This window comes from Bos grunniens, chromosome 12 (assembly GCF_055505025.1).
Source record: "Bos grunniens cultivar Pamir isolate PY7600 chromosome 12, Bosgru_T2T1.0, whole genome shotgun sequence".
Taxonomy (NCBI): Eukaryota; Metazoa; Chordata; class Mammalia; order Artiodactyla; family Bovidae; genus Bos; species Bos grunniens.
In genome coordinates, this window is record NC_141176.1 from 72,994,326 (window position 1) to 73,018,955 (window position 24,630).

The 24,630-nt window shown below is 42.1% G+C and overlaps 1 protein-coding gene across 1 annotated transcript in view; it reads left to right on the forward strand.

The window, feature by feature from the left end:
• LOC147361892 (ATP-binding cassette sub-family C member 4-like) overlaps positions 1-24,630 on the forward strand; it is a 111,719-nt gene that overhangs the window by 13,634 nt on the left and 73,455 nt on the right. The window contains exons 4-8 of the mRNA XM_086330217.1: positions 12,121-12,345; positions 16,389-16,478; positions 17,532-17,695; positions 18,830-18,955; positions 20,676-20,925. Of these exons, the coding sequence (XP_086186343.1) occupies positions 12,121-12,345; positions 16,389-16,478; positions 17,532-17,695; positions 18,830-18,955; positions 20,676-20,925 (855 nt within the window). The remainder of the gene's footprint in view (positions 1-12,120; positions 12,346-16,388; positions 16,479-17,531; positions 17,696-18,829; positions 18,956-20,675; positions 20,926-24,630) is intronic.

A 24,630-nucleotide genomic window follows, 5' to 3' on the forward strand; every position in this document is an offset into this window, starting at 1 on the left:
AGGTTATTCAGATTGCCTTTCTGTTCCCCTCCACCCCGAGCCTCTAGGTTGTTTGTCCTGTAGAGATTCCTACAGCCTGGATTTGGCTGATCGCCTCTCCCCCTGTGTCAATGAACACGTTCCTCTGGCACCTTAGGTTGGTGTTTAGGTCTAGAAGTTTGATGTAACTCCTTTGGATTTTCTTCACCCCTTTTGTCTATTTAGGAGGTAGGGTTGTATATCTCTCTTATGAGGTACATAACATCTTTTGTGTGTAGGAGGGGTGGTGTTATGGGGGTGTGTGTAATGTTAGGAGCTATTCATGATCCTTTCTCAAAGTCCATTAATTCATTACGGGTTGCAAAATGGGTAAGCTCTTTGATTAATCCTGAAATATAGTATTTATAGGGAGAGTAGGAGAAAATGATTTTTTCACTTTTTAAAACCTATTTTCAAAATGATAAATTGGTTCTCCTCTGGGGCTCATGAGTTTTTATTGTTTTTTGGTTTGGTTTTGTATATGTCAGTTTGAGCTCATGGATTTCAGCATTTCTGACCTGCTTCAGTCCATTTCATTTGTTATGCTTGTGCAAACATTTGGCCACCTTTGGGCAATGCGAGTCTATTCAGGTTGGGTTCTAAGTATTTTGCACATACTCTAGAAGTCTTTGCTAGTTTTTTTTTTTTTTTAATGTCTTTTTTTGTTTTGCTTTTTGGTTTCTGGTGTGACAGGATGTTTTTATCTCATTTTGTACAGCATTTACTCAGCCTTGGAATCATCCATTTCTCCAAGCAGACCTGTGTTCTTTTAGTGTGAAATGGTTCTTATAGATGATAGTCTGGTTGCTAGAGGAGCTTACTGCTCTTGATTGTTTTTCTTGGCTTTTTCATTAGACAAAGTTAGAATACATTTTTTAAGGTAAACAAATATGTTTATAAGGGTGTTTCCAATCCAAGTCAGATGCAGGACACTAGTGTTTCACTTCATCTTATTGTGCTTCACTTCAGTTCAGTCACTCAGCCATGTCTGACTCTTTGCAACTCCAAGAACCGAGCATGCCAGGCCTCCCTGTCCATCACCAACTCCAGGAGTTTACTCAAACTCATGTCCATTGAGTCGGTGATGCCATTCAACCATCTCATCCTCTGTCATCCCCTTCTCCTCCTGCCCTCAATCTTTCCCAGCATCAGGGTATTTTCTAATGAGTCAGTTCTTCATAAAAGGTGGCCAAAATATTGGAGTTTCAGCTTCAACATCAGTCCTTCCATTGAACAGCCAGGACTGATCTCCTTTAGGATGAACTGGATGAATCTCCTCATAGTCCAAGGGACTCTCAAGAGTCTTCTCCAACACTACAGTTCAAAAGCATCAGTTCTTCAGCACTCAGCTTTCTTTATAGTCCAACTCTCACATCCATACATGACCACTGGAAAAACCATAACCTTGACTAGACAGACCTTTGTTGGCAAAGTAATGTCTCTGCTTTTTAATATGCTGTCTAGGTTGGTCATAACTTTCCTTCCAAGTAAGCGTCTTTTAATTTCATGGTTGCAATTACCATCTGCAGTGATTCTGGAGCCAAAAAAAATAAAGTCAGCCACTGTTTCCACTCTTTCCCCATCTATTTGCCATGAAGTGATGGGACCAGATGCCATGATCTTAGTTTTCTGAATGTTGAGCTTTAAGCCAACTTTTTCACTCTCCTCTTTCACTTTCATCAAGAGGCTCTTCAGTTGTTCTTCACTTTCTGCCGTAAGGGTGGTATTATCTGCATATCTGAGGTTATTGATATTTCTCCCAGCAATCTTGATTCCAGCTTGTGTTTCATCCAGCCCAGAATTTCTCATCATGTAATCTGCATGTAAGTTAAATAAGCAGGGTGACAATATACAGCCTTGATGTACTCCTTTTCCTATTTGGAACCAGTCTGTTGTTCCATGTCCAGTTCTAACTGTTGCTTCCTGATGTGCATATGGGTTTCTCAAGAGGCAGGTCAGGTGGTCGGGTATTCCCATCTCTTTCAGAATTTTCCACAGTTTATTGTTATTGTCTTGCATGTCTCTTTTCTCCCATCATCTATTCTCTTTGTCCAATGTCTAAGCCCAATTCTCAATGATATCAACATAATTATTCATTTGTTGTACCTTATAAAGTGACTTCTGAAAGCAATCTAATATTTTTATTTTCTTTTGGAGATCATACTATGTTCATGTGGGTGTATCACTCAGAGACTGTGTTTTCAAATATTTTGTTTCAAATCACTTTTGATAGTTCTTTTTTTGTATGGCTTTGCAAAACAAAACAGAATGGGTTTCTATATTTAGGTGCTTTTATGTAATTTTACTCTAAAATTTTAGGAATTTCTTTTTTAAAATTTAGTTATTTTATAATTATAATTCTGTGTAATGTTTTCATGATTCCAAAATCAAGAAAAGGATACTTAAAGAAGTCTAATATCATTGTTAGCTCTATTCTAATTCTCCTTCTCCTTTTATAGATAACTTTCCAGGCTAATTTTGACTCATCTTTTTATTCAGTTCAGTTCAGTTCAGTCGCTCAGTTGTGTCTGACTCTTTGCGACCCCATGAATCGCAGCACACCAGGCCTCCCTGTCCATCATCAACTCCCAGAGTTCACTCATACTCACATATATCAAGTCAGTGATGCCATCCAGCCATCTCATCCTCTGTCATCCCCTTCTCCTCCTGCCCCCAATCCGTCCCAGCATCAGAGTCATGTTTCTTTAATAAATTTTTTTTCTCAACATTTTATTTTTCTGACTGTGCAGAATGAACATTTTCAATTTCAATACTGTAATCTCTGGACTTTTCTGGAAGCATGAAATGTGCAATGGAACTCTGGTAAAAAGTCTTTGTAATCATTGTAATTCCTGCAGATCAGGTCTGCAGCCATTCCAGGTTCAGATGCCATGACAGTGCGAGAGTGGAGGTTAGCAGATACTTATATGGGGTTAGTCTCTGCATCCAGAATCTACAGGGAGAGGCATCTTCTCCACCCTAATCAGTTGAACCTAAACCAGTTTCTGGAGGCTGGGTCTTGGGTGACAGAGTGCAGTTATTCCCTCCCAGGTGATGCTAAGGTGTGGTCAGGATGAAGACCAGTGTGTAAGAGAAGAATGAAGGCTAGTATGTCTGGAATCCTGATGATTGTGATTTCTGCAGGTTCACTGCTTTTCTTCCTTGTCTTTGGATTTTTCTCAACTCTACATTTTGTCACCTTTCACCCAGTTCTAAAGATCCTGTCTATTCGTTTTTTTCCTACAAGCCCATTCTTTTCTGCTTTTACGTCTCTCTCAAGAGTTTGATAAGACTTTGATAGCTTGTTTCTATTTTTGTGGTTTTTTTTTTCCCCATGAATGAGATATGGGTAAGTTGTGTGAGAAATGTTTCAAGTGCATTAATGTGGAGAAGGAATTCTATCCACTTAGAAGTTCTAGCATCTAAGCTAACCCTGCAAGAAGTTAGCCTAAGAAGCAAAAGGTGGGACACACTGTCAAGTGCTTTCCTGAGGCTGAATACCAAGGACTCTACCAATAAATGTCTACCTCGAGCTTCCCTGGCAGTTTACTGGTTAAGACTCCAGGTCCTCGGTTTTTTTTTTTTTTCCCCCAACTTATTTATTTATTTATGTATTTTTAATTGTATTTTATTTTTAAACTTTACATAATTGTATTAGTTTTGCCAAATATCAAAATGAATCCGCCACAGGTATACATGTGTTCCCCATCCTGAACCCTCCTCCCTCCTCCCTCCCCATACCATCCCTCTGGGTCATCCCAGTGCACTAGCCCCAAGCATCCAGTATCGTGCATCGAACCTGGACTTATTTATTTTAATTGGAGACTAATTGCTTTACAATATTGTGGTGGTTTTGCCAAACATCGACATGAATCAGCCATGGGTGTACATGTGTTCCCCCATCCAGAACCCCCCTCCTACCCCTCCTACCTTCCTCCCTCCCCCATCACTCTGGCTTGTCCCAGAGCACCAGCTTTGAGTGCTCTGCTTCATGCAACAACTTTTACTGGTCATCTGTTTTACATATGGTAATATATATGTTTCAATGCTATGCTCTCATATAGTCCTGCCCTCTCCTTCTCCCACATAGTCCAAAAGTCTCTTCTTTACATCTGTATATCTTTTGCGGTCTTGCATATAGGGTTGTTGTTACTGTCTTTCTAAATTCCATATATATGCATTAATATACTGTACTGGTATTTGTCTTTCTGACTTACTTCGTTCTGTATAATAGGCTCCAATTTCATCCACCTCATTAGAACTGACATAAACACATTCTTTTTTATAGCTGAGTAATATTCCATTGTGTATATATACCACAACTTCCTTATCCATTCATCTGCCAATGGACATCTAGGTTGCTTCCATGTCTAGCTATGGTAAATAGTGCTGTAATGAACATTGGGGTACATGTGTCTCTTTCAGTTCTGGCTTCCTCAGTGTATACATGCAGCAGTGGTATTGGTGGGTCATATGGCAATTCTATTTCCAGTTTTTTTAAGGAATCTCCACGCTGTTCTCCATAGTGGATGCCAAGGTTTTTGATCCCTGGTCAGGGAACTAAGATTCTGCATGTCACATTGTATGCCCAAAATAAAAAGTCTGCCTCAGAGACTCAGACTCTCAGATAATCCTGAATAATGGATGTGGTGGTATTAAATTCATTTCTTTTAAAGATCCTTTATGATTTCAGATTTGTGAAGAATTCTTGTGAAAGAATAAAACTATATGCTCAATTGGTTTGTGGAAAGAATATACATGTGGTCATAGATTAATGTCGAAGAGGAAGGGTTTAAGGGGGCAGTGTTTGACCTTGTTCCTGCTTATCAAGGGGATGCTACCCCGCGTCCAAGGTCAGGGGCAGCAGCCGAGAGTGCCAGGCTGTGACAGTGCAGGAGCAGCCGAGAGGAGCTACCCCATGCATGAGGCCAGTGGCAGCGGCTGGGAGGAGGAACCCCATGTCCAAGGAGTGGTGGCTGCGGGGGCGCAGGAGGGCCTAGAGGAGCTATTCCACGTTCAAGGTCAGGAGGGGTCGCCGTGAGGATATACCCCTTGGCCAACATAAGAAGCAGCAGCTGCGCTTTGCTGGAGCAGCCATGAAGAGATACACCACATCCAAGGTAAGAGAAACCCAGGTAAGACAGTAGGTGTTGCAAGAGGGCATCAGAGGGCAGACACACTGAAACTATAATCACAGAAAACTAGGCAATCTAATCCCACTAGGACCACAGCCTTGTCTAACTCCATGAAACTAAGCCATGCCTGTGGGGCCACCCAAGACGGACGGGTCATGGTGGAGAGGTCTGACAGAATGTGGTCCACTGGAGAAGGGAATGGCAAACCACTTAAATATTGTTGCCTTGAGAACCCCATGAACAGTATGGAAAGACAAAATGATAGGATACTGAAAGAGGAACTCCCCAGGTCAGTAGGTGCCCAATATGCTACTGGAGATCAGTGGAGAAATAACTCCAGAAAGAATGAAGGGATGGAGCCAAAGCAAAAACCATACCTTGTTGTGGATGTGACTGGTGATAGAAGCAAGGTCCAATACTGGAAAGAGCAATATTTCATAGGAACCTGGAATGTCAGGTCCATGAATCAAGGCAAATTGGAAGTGGTCAAACAAGAGATGGCAAGAGTGAACGTCGACATTCTAGGAATCAGCAAACTAAAATGGATGGGAATGGGTGAATTTAACTCAGATGACCATTATATCTACTACTGCGGGCAGGAATCCCTTAGAAGAAATGGAGTAGCCATAATGGTCAACAAAAGAGTCTGAAATGCAGTACTTGGATGCAATCTCAAAAATGACAGAATGATCTCTGTTCATTTCCAAGGCAAACCATTCAATATCACAGTCATCCAAGCCTATGTGCCAACCATAATGCTGAAGAAGCTGAAGTTGAACAGTTCTATGAAGATCTACAAGACCTTTTAGAACTAACACCCAAAAAAGGTGTCCTTTTCATTATAGGGGACTGGAATGCAAAAGTAGGAAGTCAAGAAACACCTGGAGTAACAGGCAAATTTGGCCTTGGAATATGGAATGAAGCAGGGCAAAGACTAATAGAGTTTTGCCAAGAAAATGCACAGGTCATAGCAAACACCCTCTTCAAACAACACAAGAGAAGACTCTACACATGGACATCACCAGATGGTCAACACCAAAATCAGATTGATTATATTCTTTGCAGCCAAAGATGGAGAAGCTCTCTACAGTCAACAAAAACAAGACCAGGAGCTGACTGTGGCTCAGATCATGAACTCCTTATTGCCAAATTCAGACTTAAATTGAAGAAAGTATTGAAAACCACTAGACCATTCAGGTATGACCTAAATCAAATCCCTTATGATTATACAGTGGAAGTGAGAAATAGATTTAAGGGACAAGATCTGATAGAGTGCCTGATGAACTATGGAATGAGGTTCATGACATTGTACAGGAGACAGGGATCAAGACCATCCCCATGGAAAAGAAAAACAAAAAAGCAAAATGGCTGTCTGAGGAGGCCTTACAAATAGCTGTGAAAAGAGGAGAAGTGAAAAGCAAAGGAGAAAAGGAAAGATATAAGCATCTGAATGCAGAATTCCAAAGAATATCAAGAAGAGATAAGAAAGCCTCCCTCAGTGATCAATGCAAAGAAATAGAGGAAAACAACAGAATGGGAAAGACTAGAGATCTCTTCAAGAAAATGAGAGATACCAAGGGAACATATCATGCAAAGATGGGCTCGATAAAGGACAGAAATGATACGCAACTAACAGAAGTAGAATGAAGAAGAGGTGGCAGGAATACACAGAAAACTGTACAAAAAAGATCTTCACAACCCAGATAATCATGATGGTGTGATCACTGACCTAGAGCCAGACATCCTGGAATGTGAAGTCAAGTGGGCCTTAGAAAGCATCGTTAAGAACAAAGCTAGTGGAGGTGATCGAATACCAGTGGAGCTAATTCAAATCCTGAAAGATGATGCTGTGAAAATTCTGCATTCTATATGCCAGCAAATTTGGAAAACTCAGCAGTGCCACAGGACTGGAAATGGTCAGTTTTCATTCCAATCCCAAAGAAAGGCACTGCCAAAGAATGCTCAAACTACCGCACAATTGCACTCATCTCACACACTAGTAAAGTAATGCTCAAAATTCTCTAAGCCAAGCTTAAGCAATACGTGAACCATGAACTTCCATATGTTCAAGCTGGTTTTAGAAAAGGCAGAGGAACCAGAGATCAAATTGCCAACATCCACTGGATCATGGAAAAAGCAAGAGAGTTCCAGAAATACATCTATTTCTGCTTTATTGACTATGCCAAAGCCTTTGACTGAGTGGATCACTATAAACTGTGGACAATTCTGAAAGAGATGGGAATACCAGACCACCTGACCTGCCTCTTGAGAAACCTATATGCAGGTCAGGAAGCAACAGTTAGAACTGGACATGGAACAACAGACTGGTTCCAAATAGGAAAAGGAGTATGTCAAGGCTGTATAGTGTCACCTTGCTTATTAAACTTATATGCAGAGTACATCATAAGAAACGCTGGGCTGGAAGAAGCACAAGCTGGAATCAAGATTGCCAGGAGAAATATCAATCACCTCAGATATGCAGATGACACCACCCTTATGGCAGAAAGTGAAGAGGAACTAAAAAGCCTCTTGATGACAGTGAAAGTGGAGAGTGAAAAAGTTGGCTTAAAGCTCAACATTCAGAAAATGAAGATCATGGCATCTGGTCCCATCACTTCATGGCAAATAGATGGGGAACAGTGAAAACAGTTTATTTTTTTGGCCTCCAAAATCACTGCAGATGGTGATTGCAGCCATGAAATTAAAAGACAGTTACTCCTTGAAAGAAAAGTTTTGAGCAACCTAGATAGCATATTGAAAAGCAGAGACATCACTTTGCCAACAAAGGTCTGTCTAGTCAAGGCTATAGTTTTTCCTGTGGTCATGTATGGATGTGAGAGTTGGACTGTGAAGAAAGCAGAGTGCTGAAGAATTGATGCTTTTGAACTGTGGTGTTGGAGAACTCTTGAGAGTCCCTTGGACTGCAAGGAGATCCAACCAGTCCATTCTGAAGGAGATCAGCCCTGGGATTTCTTTGGAAGGAATGAATGATGCTAGAGCTGAAACTCCAGTACTTTGGCCACCTCGTGGGAAGAGTTGATTCATTGGAAAAGACTCTGATGCTGGGAGGGACAGGGGGCAGGAGGAGAAGGGGACAACAGAGGATGAGATGGCTAGATAGCATCACTGACTTGCTTGACGTGAGTCTGAGTGAACTCCAGGAGTTTTTGATGGACAGGGAGGCCGGGCATGCTGTGATTCATGGGGTCACAAAGAGTCGGACACGACTGAGCAACTGAACTGAACTGAACTGAATTGCTTATCAAGAACATTTTAATTTGGTTAGTTTCATGGTTGATAAGAGAAATCAATAGCACCCCACACCAGTAGTCTTGCCTGGAAAATCCCATGGATGGAGGAGCCTGGTAGGCTGCAGTCTTTGGGGTCGCTAATAATCAGACATGACTGAGCGACTTCACTTTCACTTTTCACTTTCATGCATTGGAGAAGGAAATGGCAACCCACTCCAGTGTTCTTGCCTGGAGAATCCCAGGGACAGGGGAGCCTGGTGGGCTGCCATCTATGGGTCGCACAGAGTTGGACATGACTGAAGCTACTTAGCAGCAGCAGCAGCGTGGTTGATAATGAATATTTTCTCAGTTGTTTTCTTTCTTATTAGTGAAAGGTGAGAATCGGTAATGTGCAGATGAGAGAATTCCTTGGTGGTGCGTGCTCACACTTGCGTACACGTTGTGGGGTTAGGTCCTGGGAATGCTGCCACCAGTGTCTGTGTCCCCAGCCACAGCCACTCCTTGCCTCTCTGAGGGACTCTCCAAGACAGAGTCTTCTGAAATTGGACCTTTCCTTGGGATTCACACCACTATTTGATTTGGAGATAATACTTGGAATGGAGCGTTGAGCATATGTAAGGGCTAATCTTCTGGTAATCAGAAAATCTTTTGCCTGGTTTGCCTCAGCCAGTTTTACCAAATGCCAGAAATGGAAATATTCACAGATTACAAATGGTGCTGATAGCTGTCCTGTTAAATGACTCTTCATCTCTAACCTTTCCTTGTGTGTGGAGGGGACGGATTTACTCAGTCTACCTTTGAGGGCCATAATCACTTCTGCCCTATGTGTTCTGATGATTGCAAGCATCATATTTAATATGTGTATTCTTATTCTCTATATGTAATTTGGGGTTTTGTTTTCACAATTTTATGCTATTCACTATTTTGCTTTCTATTTTTTTTTTTTTTGAGAGAGAAATTACTGGAAAATTGTTCTTTGCTTGCTGTTATTTTTCATATGGAGTATAATATCAATTTTCTGTTTTCATTAGTTGCAACTTATGCCAGAGTGGAAATTCCTTGTATGTTATACTTTTCATTACCTTTCTGAATTACCATGACTGCTCCTTGTTAGAGGAAAACTTGTGCATTTGTACTCAGTATCTCAGTTGTGTCTGATTCTTTGCGACCCCAAGGACTGTAGCCCACCAGGCTCCTCTTTCCATGGGATTCTCCAGGCAAGAATACTGGAGTGGGTTGCCATTTCTTCCTCTAGAGGATCTTCCCAACTTAGGGATCAAACCTGCATCTCCTGTGTCTCCTGCATTGAGATGAATTCCTTATCATTGAGCCATTGGAGGAAGTCCCCAAATAGTGCTTAAGAATAACAAATGACTTTCCTCCCAAATTACATCAGATCAAAGTAACAGATCATGACTGAAAACCTTTATTATCTTTTGAAAATTTCTATTCCAAAGAAATAAAAATCATTATCAAGAAAAAAAAGAATTGACAGATGAGTAAAAGGTATGGGCCCTAAACTGGCATTATACCTTAATGAGGCTTTTTGATAAACTTTTTTTTTTAATATTTATTTATTTGTCTGTGCTGGGATTTAGTTGCCACATGTGGGATCTAGTTCCCTGACCAGGGATCTAACCCAGGTCCGTTGCATTTGGAGTGTGGAATCTTAGCCACCGGGCCACCAGGGAGGTCCCACAACTGGGTTATTAAATATTGTTTCTCCGCGACAAACAAACCAGATGTGTTTAGGTGGTAGTGATCTTCTTTTATTTACTCTTTTTTGCTGGATTTGTTGCACTTAACCATATTCTCTTTGGTGAGTGATGTTACTCTTATTTCTCCTGTAATTACAAGGATTTTAGGCTCAAATGGAGAGCTGAGTAAAAGGCAACAGTGATTCCCAAAAAGAATCATAAATTTCAGGAAATTTGGGGATGGCAGATATTCCTGCTGGGCTTCTGGTGGTTTGTGGCTGCAGCACTGGACTGCCCTTGGCGACACCTGGGCTGGGACTGCCCATGTGTACAGTTTGACATTTTTGCTTCTCTGTGTGGCCTCCACATTCCTATCTCAGGAAACTCCATAAACAGTGTGCTTGACAATCTGCTATATGAGGGACTCTTCCAAGAGGTCTCTGTGCCTCTTGGGATGGATGACAGGACATGGTGGAAATGTATCAGAACTGATCATTTTACTGCAGTCTGATCATATTACTTATACTTCTTCAGCTAAATAGTGTTCTCTTTATCATCTATAGTAGATGAAAATTTCCCTGCCTTCATGGAAGGAGAGGCAGTTGGTGCAGCCTGTGAACGTGTGTGTGTGCATGCATGTGTACATGTGTGTAGAACACGAGGTTTAATGAGACACCCATATGAGGCATTGGGACATCTTTTGATAAATATCCTGACCAGGCACTAGTTGGGTAAGAAAATGCTTAGTTTTTTTGGTGTTTGGTGTTATGGATTCTCCTTCCCTTCCTCTTGTATGTGGCTTCCTCAGCTTCAGACAGATAGAAGAGAGCTGTCAAAGCAAACCTGTCAGTTGCTTATCCTGTCTGTGTTAGTAAGGTGGGATTGCCAAAAAGAAAAAGGTCTGTTCCTGAAAGACTTTCAAACTTTTAACATTTTGTCTTTTATGAAGTCTGTGTAGGAAATGATGTTGAGGGTGGGGATGTATACTTTAGGTGAGTGGTTTTCATTCACTGAGTGGTTTTCCTTGATGGTGAAGGAAGGGAACCTGGGGAAAAGGAGACCTTCAAGGGGTGACTGGACAGAGGAAGTAAGTTGTGGGGTGAAGTGGCTGTTTGGCAAGGTAGGTAGGTGTTGCTGTTTCTTTGCCTTTTTCTCTGAGAAATAAACTTGCTTCCCTAAGTTTTACTCAGGGTGGAAGCCTCAGTGCACCTTGTGTCAATTGGTTTAGCCTTGGGGAAGGGAGGATTGGGAACATTTCTTCCAAACCACCAACTGCAGTGGATGGTGGATGGAGAACCATGGAAGACATCATTTTTTGGCTTGGTCTCCACCATGTTTAATTTTTTACTCCAAGGAACATTCCAACTTCTAGAGGGTAGAGGCATATTGAGGCAGTGCTCTCAGGAGCTGAGAGCCTACAGAGCTGCCAAGCCTGATTTCTTTGTGGTGTTTCAACTGAAGCTGGTTTCCTTTCTCTTGATCTACAGACATATGGAGTTTGGGATGGAAAGGAGTGGGTGTTTGTGCCAGGGTATGAGTTCATAAAGATTCCTGAAGAAGATGATGAAAGCATGTCTCCCATATGTGAACCAGGTTGACTTTCTATTGGGCTGGGACATTGAGAGGACAGGGGACAGGGGCAGGCTGCCAGCAGGCTAATTCATATGAAAGCAGATTTCTTCCTCTTCTTCTGCCACCTTTTTCCTTATTCATCTTAAGGCTCACTTGTATTGTGCCAAATGACTTCTAAAGCACTGGTTGTGATATTTATACTGAGTATACACAGTGTATTAGGCATAAGGTATAAGACTTTACTATCTTTGAATGTAAAATTTTGCCATAAGGTTAAATTGTTGCCGGCTTGTCTTATAGGAGATAGTGGTTCTGCATATCTTTCTTTTAAATTAGCCATGAATGTAGTGTTTTGTCAAAATGTATTTTTAACCTACTAATGCTAAAAGTGAATCTTGTATTAAGAAAAACTGACATTTCTAATTAAGACTTTTTTTTTTCTTTCAGGAAGGCACCAGAGTAGTCCAACCTATATTTTTGGGGAAAATGATTAGTTATGTTGAAAACTATGATCCCAATGATTCTGCCGCTTTGCACGAAGCCTATGGCTACGCGGCAGGGCTGAGCGCCTGCGTGCTGGTGTGGGCCGTTCTGCACCACTTGTACTTCTACCACATGCAGCGTGTGGGGATGAGGCTGAGAGTAGCCGTGTGCCATATGATCTACCACAAGGTGAGTGTCGCTCGGTACCATGTTGTGTACCTCTCCTGAAGCATCAGGGACATTTAAGGAAGGTTCTCTGTAAACTAAAAATTACATAACTGGGATCATTTACACCTTCCTAGAGAAGCTTGCTATTTGCATCAAGCCAAGTTTGTTGTTGTTGAAGTAAACTTCACCAATAAATAATGAAAAATTTTCTTTTGAGATCACGTGAGGGCTGCCCTTGATAACTTTTAGCCATAGGCTATGGCATAATACCCACTAAATTTGTAGTATTAAATTAATATTAAATTATATTTTTTAAATATTAAATTAATATTTAAAAATAAGCATCAAAAGTATCAAGCTGATTTTTAGTGTCTTCATGCTTAGATCCCATAGTGCTGTTTATAGAAATTTTTTCTTGTTGTTCATTAAAACCTTAATTTATATCAGATATTTATTTAAAAGGGAACTAAGGAGATTGGATCAATAAAACTATATCTAGAAGCAGATAATGTATTTGAGAAAGGGAATGATTATAATTTTAAAAGACCCATCTAATTATATTCAATATACTTATGTTAATTAGAGAAAATATAAAGAGAATTCATGCCAAATATAGACTCACTATATTCTATGGATGTGATTGTTGTTAATGATATTAAAGAAAATAGAGTTTTTGAGATAAAACTTGAAATTTTACAGTTTCATTCATTCTAGAGAGAACTTGTTGCTCTTAATTTAAGCTACTTTAATACAATATTTCCTTTTATCTTTAGTATGCAACACCCCACTCCAGTACTCTTGCCTGGAAAATCCCATGGATGGAGGAGCCTGGAAGGCTGCAGTCCATGGGATCCGGAGAGTCGGACAGGACTGAGCGACTTCACTTTCACTTTTCACTTTCACGCATTGGAGAAGGAAATGGCAACCCACTCCAGTGTTCTTGCCTGGAGAATCCCAGGGATGGGGGAGCCTGGTGGGCTGCTGTCTATGGGGTCGCCGCACAGAGTCGGACACGACCAAAGTGACTTCACTTTCACTTTCAATGTGTTCACCGATTTTGTATTGAGGAATGCCAGGAAATTATTTCACAGTTTACCTTGGTCTAAACTAGTATAAAAGGAATAAGGATATCAGGTATCTTTACAAAGGTATTGCCACAGATATATAAGTGTCAAGAGCTGAAGGGTTCTGTTTAAATTTGACCTTGGATACCTCTTTGCCTCAGACTGTTTGCTTTAAAAAACAATCCTTATTTGACTGTATTGTAGCCTTGAAATTTTCCAAGAAAGTAGATCGTAAATGTTCTCACCACACATGTAAAATAGGATAACTATATATTAGGTAGTGGATATTTTAAGTGGTTTTAATATAGTAATCATTTCCCAATGTGTATTTATATAAAAGCATCATGTGGTAACCTTAAACATATGCAATTTTTATTAATAAATATAGCCCTCATTGAAAGATAAACCCAAACAGCTTAACTTTAAAATATTGCTTCTTTTACCTGGTTGCTACTTGTCTAGAACTTCCATTTCTTTGGAATACTTCTGTCAGCAGAAAGTGAGATGTCATCTCATCTCTCCTTGAGCAGAGTCTTGTACATCCCGGGACTGAGTGAACCTGGAGACCTCAGTGTCTTGTTTGGCAGCAGCATCTGAGTTGGTTTCCTTCTGGGTGATGTGGAAATCTCAGCAGTGCCCACACATTCCAGTCAGTGTCTTCATTGCTGTTCAACATCATCTTTGTTATTCTGTTGCAGCTTTAACCATTTAGGAGATGGATACTCAGATTTACCCACAAATCGGCTAAATGTTTGTCTTTTCAGATCATGCTTAACTCTCATGTGAGTGATAGTCGCTCAGTTGTGTCCAACACTTTGTGACTCCATGGACCATAGCCTGCCAGGCTCCTCTGTCCATGGGTTTCTCCAGGCAAGAATACTAGAGTGGGTTGCCATTTCCTTCTCCATAACTCTCATAATAATTATGAAATTTTACCAGAACTGCATTGTGAAAACTTTAAGTTAGGTGTGAGGTGATGGTTTAGTCAAAGCTCAGTCTTTGCAGCACAGTTGAGCCATTGTCCACTTGTTTTTCTTCCTCTTCCCTCTAACACTTTGAAATTTTGCCTTTTGGAAGTGTGGCCTGACCTGGCACATTGGCTTATGTGAATGTAACCAAAAGGTGGTTCCTGTATGAAGTCAGAAATTGTGGGGATTACACCGTTGACATAATCTGAAATTCCAGAAACATGGGAAAGACAGATTTCCTTGTTCACGGCCTTGCATCTAGAGTCCTGCTGTTGCAGAAACAAGACACTCCTTTTCAGGTTACAGGTGGACTGATTCCCTAGGACCCAAAAACTGGTGCGACAAAGCAGCTCTGAAAGGCCCCTCTGAACGTTTGTGGTGCATCTTGGGCCCCACCTCCTGATCCCTGGTCCTGGGAAGAAACCAGGTCGAGTGTTAGAAATGGAGTGGCTGCTAAGCTCGTAGCTGTAGTTTGTCTACACCATGGATCCCAGGCTGGGGCAGGTCTCCAGGGGATCTCTAAGGCTGCACATCTGCCACTCCTAACATGGCCCATTCAGCATTTTCATGCTCTTTTCAGCTGAATTTTGAATGATCCTGTGGGAAGTTTCATAAATAAAAATGACTTGCCATTTATTTATTAATACATTGTCACAAATTTGGTAAAGTTACTTTTGGCTTTTGATCATTAATCTTTTTTGTGTGTGTGTGTGGAAATATACACTGCATAAATTGTCCTATTTTCACTCCTTTTCAATGCAGCATTTAGTGACATTAGGTACATTCACATTGTTGGTGGCCATCACCATAATTCATCTCTGAAACTTTTTGTTTTTCCCAAACTGAACCTCTGCACCCATTAAACACTAACTCCCCAACCCCTGTCCCCTTACCCACCACCGTTCTTTTCTCTGTGAATTTGACTATTGTAGGTACCTCTGTTAAGTGGAATCATACAGTGTTTGTCATTTTGTGTGTGTGTGTCTTATGTCCTGTAGCACAATATCTGCAAGGTTCATCCATGTTGTAGCAGGTGTCAGAATTTAATTCCTTTTTAAGACAGAATAACTTTACATTATAGGTCTATACAACATTCTGTGTATTCTCTCATCTGTCAAGGGACAGTTGTTTCCACCTTTTAGCTATTGTGAACATAGATGCTCTGAATATGAGTTAAATTGTCTGTTCAAGTTTGCATTTTTAGCTTTTCTTGAGTATATCCTTAGTAGTATAATTTCTGTATTGTATGATAATTTCATGTTTAATTTTTGAGGAACTTACATATTCTCTTCCATGTGGTTATATCATTTTACATTCTCACTTGATCATTGGTTTTCTTTAACTTGAAGAGTAAACAAAGCATTTTTATAAAGTATAAAATTGTGTTTGGATCAGTAGCTCCAGTTGGCGGTCTGTTGAAGCAACTCCTGGTGTGTCTTCAGTTTCCTCAAATCTCTAGGGCATTTTTCTTACTAAATAAAAGGATTGTGTAACACGGGTTGTGGTTTTTGTAAGTCAGCAGACTGGCATTAAGAACACAGTTTCCTCACAGGAACAGTGTTTTTAATATTATACTTACTCATTTCAGAACGAACAATCTAAGCCCGAAGTGTTTAAATATTGTCACCCACAGAATTAATGATTGAGTCCAGATTTATAATACAAGTCTCCAAATTTCCTTCCTTAAATTAGCCTTTCTGCTCTCATCTAATTTGGCTCAAAATTACTTAGTTGTCTCTTAAGTGTAAACCTACACCCTTTACCCTTCAGACAGGTCCAAGTTCAATGAAATAGGGTGGGGATTTTGCTTCTACCTCCTGCTCCTCCCTTTGCCATCCTTTCTGGAGGGGCTGCTGCCACACTCAGGAGTTAGAGGCTGAACAAAGGTCCCTAGAGCCCTGCTGTCAGGGGTCATCCTGCTCCTGCTGACACCACTCAAGACCCCTGGAACACATGCTCCATTGTGTTATGTTCTAAGATGACTTGGTATCACCTTAGGAATCCAGTTCTCTGTCTCCCTCTCTCATTTCAGGCACTTCGCCTGAGTAGCTCGGCCATGGGGAAGACCACCACAGGCCAGATAGTCAACCTGCTGTCCAACGATGTGAACAGGTTTGACCAGGTGAGCTGTCCCTGAGGGATCCTCTTCCATTTCCCATCCTTCTCATTGGGTTCAGCTTATTGGGATGAGAGGTGCCAGGGTTTGGTGTTAGCCAGGATTCCATTGAGGATATAAGACAAAGGTTGTATTTATCCAACTTTCATTTCTCTGTGTGCAACTTTGATGTAATTATATGTGTTGTTCTGTAAATGAGAGTTTTGTTTTTCTAATAATAAATAGGCAGCAGTGTTCTTGCTCAGGTTTGGTAGTGTCCCTAGGGGTCCTCCTGGAGCGGCCCTCCTTGGCATATGGTGCAGCTGTTGCTGAACTGTCTTTCTCCTCCTCTGGATGATGAAGGCCTGGTGGGAGGGATTGTTCTTTCTCCTGCACCCTGTTCAGTGTCTGCTGCGTAGGGAACCTGTGAAGAATAATGCCAAGTGTGTGGTCCCCAGCAAGACACAACCTCCTCTCTACCGTCCCCTCCACAGTCTTTTTTCCACTGACCTTATGCATAGATCACATTACCCAGGGCCTTGTAGCTGTTGGTCAGATCTGTGTTGCACTAGATACTTCTCTTTCAAGTATTCATTCATCAAACATGAAGTGAGGCCCCTGCTCACTTTCAGGGATGAGCAAAGCTTAGTTTTTGTCCTATAGAAGCCAGAACCTATCAGGGAGCTAAATACACAAGTAATTACTGGAGAAAGTGGTAGGTACCATAATATAGGTTTTCCTGGGATGCCATGGCTCCCCAGAGGAGATGGGTCTAAATTCTAGGACAGAGAGCATTTGGGGAAGCCCTGAGCTCATCTGTGTTGTGGACAGAATAGACATCTTCCTTCAATGCTGCTGGTCTGATTCTCCCAGGACATCCCTGAAGCCAGCCCTGTGCTGCCCCTGAATGGCATAATCTTGAGTGGACACTTGGATTTCTGCTTCAGCAGGTTTAAAACCCAGTGAGATCATTACTGTTTAGGTTCCTGTCTGTTCCTTCAGAGCAGATTGTTTCTACCCTGTGTCCTCACTTGTTGTATTGTATGCAGTCCTAAGAAGGCTTTGTCTCTCTCTTTTAAGGTAACAACGTTCTTGCACTATCTGTGGGTGGGGCCACTGCAGGTTATCGCAGTGACTGCTCTGCTCTGGATGGAAATAGGAATGTCGTGTCTTGCTGGGATGGCGGTTCTCATTATTCTTCTGCTTTTGCAAAGCTGCTTTGGGATGTCATTTTCATCACTCCGGTAAGAGAAACACTTCTTTTAAAAATGGACACTATGTAATTGGTAACATCCACAGTTTGCATGATGCTTTTGTTGAAAACAAGACAAATGCCTTTTCTGGTCTCTTCTTTGTGTAGGTTGTAGACCCTTCAGGCTTAGCCAGTGAAGGCTCCAGCCTTAAACTGAAGGCTGATCCTGAAACAGGAACAGTGAAGGCATTCACTGGGTCCTCTTGGCACCATATCTAAATAAGTAGAGTGTTCTTCAGCAGAATTTACCCATGTCCAAGTTATTTAAATCTTTTTAAATAGTAATAATCTTGTAGGCCCTTTTCTCACCACATATATTTTTGTTATGCTTCTGTTGGAACCTTTTCAGGTATTCTGTTCATGTTTCCAATAAGTTATAAGCACCCCAAGGACCAGGCTGATCTTCATTGTGTCTTTATGAAGCCCCACATTCACAGCAGTACATGTGACAGAAAAGTGGCTGGTGGTGAAGAGCCTTCTGCTGCTGAGTTAGACCTGAAGCAGGTGCCAGAGGGTTGGAAGTGGGTGGTTGTCAGGTGATGGAGATGAGCTATTTGAAGCTCCTTGAGCCTTGTGTGTGTTGTCTGTGTTCCGTTCTATGCTAGGTGTCTTTCTCTATTTGGAATTCCTTTTCCTGCCATTGATATGGAGAGAGGTTCCCTATCCTCCAAGGCCCTGTTCCAGTGCTACCAGGTCTGTGAAGCTCTTCTTGTTCTCCTTTCCTGCTGGAATTAACAGCACCATCTTTTCTGCTCCCCAGAACTTTACTCCTATTTTATTACAGCACAGCCACTGTCTTCCTGGTAGATTTGGGTGCTTTTCTGCCTTCCCTACCTGACTGTGACCTCTTTGAGCAGGTGGTTTATATCGGACTCATTTCAGGTTTTCCTTAGCCGATGCTTCACGTTCTCCAAGTTACTTTTTGAAATGGGCTGAGTGTTTGACTTCCTAACTGAAACCCTTTACTCCATGTGTACTTTGAGTAGGACCTGCCTGTGTTCTAAGTGCAAAAGGGCTGTAGAGAATCTTTTGATTCCTAGCCCCATCCCCGTGCCCACTCCTGCTGCTGCTGCTAAGGAAAGCTGGGCTGTGGTCACTGAGGCTCGTCTTACATCTGTCTCCTCAGGAGTAAGACTGCAGCTCTCACAGACGACAGGATCAGGACCATGAGTGAAGTCATAACTGGCATCAGAACAGTAAAAATGAATGTTTGGGAACAGTCATTTATAGACCTTATTACCAGATTGAGAAGGTAAGTGTGTGATTGATATATATATATATATATATATATGTATATATATATGCTACTGCTAAGTCACTTCAGTCGTGTCCGACTCTGTGCGACCCCATAGACAGCAGCCCACCAGGCTTCCCCATCCCTGGGATTCTCCAGGCAAGAACACTGGAGTGAGTTGCCATTTCCTTCTCCAATGCATGAAAGTGAAAAGTGAAAGTGAAGTCCCCCAGTTGTGTCCGACTCTGTGTGACCCCATGGACTGCCGCCTACCAGGCTCCTCCATCCATTGGATTTTCCAGGCAAGAGTACTGGAGTGGGGTGCCATTGCCTTCTCCATATATATATATATATATTTATATATTTCCATATATATCTCACTCCATATTTTCATGGTTTATTTCCTAGTCTACTAAATGCTTTCGATGTCTTACCAAATACATTTTTAAGTTCACCTTCACATTAAGGTGAGCTTAAATACTTACCATTCACTGCATCCCCTACATGTCACAGGAGGGTTCCGTAGAATAGTGGAGACATCATTTAACCTTCTCTTCCATTTACCATCTTCTCAAAGGAAAAAGTATATATGCTTCTTACTTGTATAGAAATGAAATTCTAAGTAGTTCTTAATACCTCAAATCCTAATGAGCAATGCTTTTAAGATATTTAGCATTTGAGACAATGACATTCAAACTAAAATTGTAACTTATGTTGATGGAGTACAAACAAGGAGATTATAGAGACTGGGTGTACTTGTATCGAGCCGAACTATATGAATCACTGTTGTTTGTCATTGTCATGCGTAGTTGTTTGTTTGTGTCCAACTCTTTGTGACCCCATGTACTGTAGCCCACCAGGCTCCTCTGTCCATGGAATTTCCCAGGCAGGAATACTAGAGTGAGTTGCCATTTCCTCCTCTAGGGGATCTGCCCGACACAGGGATTGAACTCATGTCTCCTGCATTGCAGGCAGATTCTTTACCACCAGGAAAGCTCATGAATCACTATTATTAATTTCAAATGGAGCTATGAAAATACTGTTCCTTTTGTTTTGCTTCATGTTTGTAGGATGTTTCTCCATCTTTCATTTAAATATCTGATGAGCATTTCTCTGACTCTACCTTGTCACCTCTGACTTTGCACCTTTATGGGGGCCCCTCCCTCTGCTGGGAATACACTTCCTTCTTCCTTCTACTCTGGCCTCCACCAAGCCTGATTGACTCCAGTTCATCTTCTCAGGGTCCACGTGTGTGTATGACTTGCCCTGACTCCACTGCTCAGAGTTGCACACCTCTGCTCTGGGCTCCCTTGGGGGCTGTGCTGACGGTCTCTGTCCATTGTCTCCCAAGTTTTTTGGTTACTAATTCTCTTCCCCAACACGTTCATGAGCCCCTGGAGGGGACAGGCTGTGTCTTTCTGTGAGGAGCCTGGCCCAGGACTTGTGATTATGAATGTTTGTTGAATGAATGTTCAAACCCAGTCTGACTGATGCAGAATGTTTGAAAGTGTGACATTAAGCCTCCTTTCACTTGAAAGATTGAAGTGGTGACACAGTGTGTGATATTGGTGTTGGGGAACCCCGAGTGTGCACTGTGTAGTGTCTCCATGAGGTGAGGGATGGTTTATCTTTATCTGTGTGTCCACTCCCTAGAAAGGGGCCACTCACACATGGCACTGAATTCATGTCTTGTATGTTGATGCTTCTTATAAAACCTATATCCTACTCTCTTTTACAGGAAGGAAATTTCCAAAATTCTGAGAAGTTCCTACCTTAGGGGCATGAATTTGACATCATTTTTTGCTGTGAGCAAAATCATGATTTTCGTTACCTTCATTGCCAATGAGCTCCTTGACAACCTGATCACAACCAGCCAAGTGTTTGTGGTGGTGACGCTGTTTGAGGCTCTGCGGTTCTCGAGCACCCTCTACTTCCCCCTGGCCATTGAGAAGGTGTCAGAGGCTGTCATCAGCATCCGAAGAATCAAGGTTTAGTGAAAAATAACTTTTTAAAGTTATAGGTGGATTTTACCTAAAATGCCTCCTTTTATGTAGTGTCACTGTGTGCCAGTTAGGTGAGATTTAACTCTTTTAGTGCCAAGCTGGCAGTCTTTCCAAAATGTATGTATTTCCCTCTTTTCTTAGGTAAAGTGTGTTAAAAGTATCATAAGACCCATGCTCCTTTATGGACAGTAGCATAAATAAAGCCTCACAGGCTCTTGACGTTCAGTGATGGCTGCTGCTAATGCTGCTACTAAGTCGCTTCAGTTGTGTCCGAATCTGTGCGACCCCATAGACGGCAGCCCACCAGGCTCCCTCATCCCTGGGATGGCTGCAGGACAATTAAAATGTCTGAAAGCAGGAGACACAAACAGATTGCATCTCCTGTGCTACCTGGAATGACTAGGCAGCAACTGTGCACAGTACCAGGGTGAACAGGATTCCTCTCTGGGCTGGGAGGGGAGGACCTGCTGAGAAGTCCTATTCCCTGGGCAGGAAGAGTGGCCTCAGCTTTACTTAGTTCTTTGTGTTTAAAACTAGATTCTTTGCTCCATAGATGTTTTCCTGCTGATGTCTGATCTCTGCATTTTTGTTCCTGTCCTTATTTTGCTTAGTGTCTAAGCCTGTCTCTAGCTGCCCCCTTCCTTTCAAACCTGTGATTCCCACCATACCTCCTATCTCCTTTATAAACTGTCTGTGCTGCTGCTGCTAAGTTGCTTCAGTCATGTCCAACTCTTATCGACCCTGTGGACAGCAGCCCACCAGGCTCCCCTGTCCCCGGGATTCTCCAGGCAAGAACACTGGAGTGGGTTGCCATTTCCTTCTCCAATGCATGAAAGTGAAAAGTGAAAGTGAAGTCGTGTCCAACTCTTAGCGACCCCATGAACTGCAGCCCACCAGGCTCCTCCGTCCATGGGATTTTCCAGACAAGAGTACTGGATTGGGGTGCCATTACCTTCTCCAAAAACTGTCTCTAATCAGGGGTAAATAATTTTTATCATGAAGACTAGGGCCTTGCACACAGTAGGTGCTCAAGTATTTCTGTTTAAAATGAAGATTAAATGGGCTCTGTGAAAATGAATGATTTATTATGACCTCAAAGGCCCAAGAAGGCTCTATTTTTATTGAAGAGAGGAAGGAGGACCCATGGTCTTGGCACTGAATGACTCCAATAGGATTGCAAAAGATCTCAACTTCAAAGCCCTAAAAGTCTTCAGTGACTTTTGCATCCCGTCAAATATGCCTCTGAGGTTATATTGTTCACAAAGCAGCTTTAGGTTTTCCATTACCAGCCACTGGGAAGTCAGTCTTTGTGGCTGCAGTTCTGACGTTTATACTTTCCTGCATAACCTGTTCTGGGTCTGCACTTCCTGGCTAATGGCCATTTAATTTCAGCTCTTTCATCAGACTGAGTCCTGGAAAAAAAATCCAGCCAGCACTTCTGATGCTTTTAGGAGCTGATCATGTATAGAATGGGGTCTCATTTTAACCCTTGGAAAACTGACATCTGTTCCCCTCAGTACTATTATTTGTGGACAAGTGCTCAATAAATTGAATTCACTTAGGGCATAATTTTCCTTTTCTTTCTTTTTTGTTTGAAAGTGAGCGATTTCTATTCTAATATACACACACTCAATATTGGTTACATGCTCAAGTTGAAACTGTATTTGATTCTGTCTAGACTGAATATATAACATATACATTAACCTCCAATACATTAATCTCCAGCCCTTGGTCTTTTTAATCAATAGAAATTGATAATAGGCCAGATGATAAATTCAGACAAGGCTTTTTGAGGCTTGTACTACAGCACAAAATATTAAAACAAGAAACTGATGCCCCATTGATTCTTTGAGATGGGCGGGCTGGTTCCTTAAGTGGGGTGAGGGTGGGGGAGGCTTGATCGTTTGAGCCACAGGGGTGATTTTTCATGGTCTGCCCACCGTCTTGTAGGTGCCGTGTGTCAAGATCATACGCAGTTCCCTGCTTTGCTCCCAGCAGCTCAGAAATGGCAGTTGGCTTGTGGTGTTTTTATGTCTTACTGTTTGAAATACTGTTTGAAATTGCCTTTGCATGCGTGCAGTTATATTTAGTCCCTTATGGTTTCTTTGTTGCTCAAAGAGACGTTTGTTTAGGTACAAACGCTCCCATAAAGGGTCACAGGTCCCAGCCTGTCCCATCACCTTTTGCTTGTTGCTCTGTCAGCTTAGACTGTGTAAGGCTGTAGCCATGCAGTCAGTGGTTGAATGGTTTTAACAGCCATGCAGTCTGTTCCTTCTTTTAGCTGATGCCCTCAATGGGCTGACTGTGCAGGGCTCGGTCTTAGTTAGAGTTGGGACAGTAAAAGTGCACAAATGATGTAGTGTCTCCTCTGTACGTGACTTACTATCCTTCTGGGGATTCAGAAGTAGGAAGGGCAGTGCCAGCTGGGGATGTGCTGAACTAATTTCAATATGGCTAGTGTTTAAGAAGGGCTGGAAGGATGGGTGGAGTCAGAACTCAGGGTGTCTAGGCAGAGGCCACCTGTGGAGTGTGGACTTAGGTGCTTTGGGTCACTGGGGGGTGTTAAGCTTGTGGACTCTCTCAGAGGGGCTGTAAGATCAGGAGGGAGTTGTCTTGGGGTAGGTTCAGTGATGTTGCAGAAGGAATCAGAAAAAGAAAAGCTGCATTATTGAGATGACTAATGGTGAATGAGATTCTAAACTATGTTGTTTCAAGGGGAAAAGAGAATTGGGAGAGATATGAACTGTTTCAGAACAGATGAGAGCTGGTACCTGGCTGACAGTGTGGGAGATGGTGTGGAGAGAGAACTCAGGCTGTGGTGGTTGAAAGCCTGCCAACGTGTCCTCAGACCACCATCTGTCCATCCTGCCTCCTTCTGGACTCAGGCTCGGGGAGGGTAGGAGTCACCATGCCCGGTGCTAGGTTCTCAGTGAGCCTGGATGAGAGGAGGAGGGCGTGAAAGAATCATATCTCCCACCAGCTGGGCTTTGAAAGAAATGCAAGGATCACATCTTTCTTTTCCTGCAGAACGTTTTTCACATTCACTTTTGACCAGTTCGATGTTGAAGCTGAAACTCCAATACTTTGGCCACCTGATGCAGAGCTCTGACTCATTTGAAAAGACCCTAATGCTGGGAATGATTGAGGGTAGGAGGAGAAGGGGATGACAGAGGATGAGATGGTTGGATGGCATCACTGACACAATGGACATGGGTTTGGGTGGACTCTGCGAGTCGGTGACAGAGAGGAAGGCCTGGCATGCTGCGGTTCATGGGGTCACAAAGAGTCGGACATGACTGAGCAACTGAACTAAACTGCCTTTGACCAGTTATTCATTTTAAGTAGAAGGTGGCAATCACATTTATGACTCTGAGGCATGAGAGATGGGGTGTCAAGATGTTTAAGGTAGTAGATTATTGTTTATGTGTTGTTTTCTTTCTCAAACATCCTCACATGCTTGTTTCAGTTTTTCCCCATATGGGTTAGAATTTGGTTTGCCTGTGGGTCCCAGAGTTACCCATGGTAAAGCTGCTTACAGGGGTCATTTGTTTTTCTCTCATGCAAGAATCCTTGTGAGGCTCTGTATGGGTTTCCTGGGGCTGCTGATATGAAGTACCACAAACCACGTGGCCTAAAACCACAGAAATGTATTGTGTCACAGTCCTGAAGGACAGAAGTCTAAAATCAAGG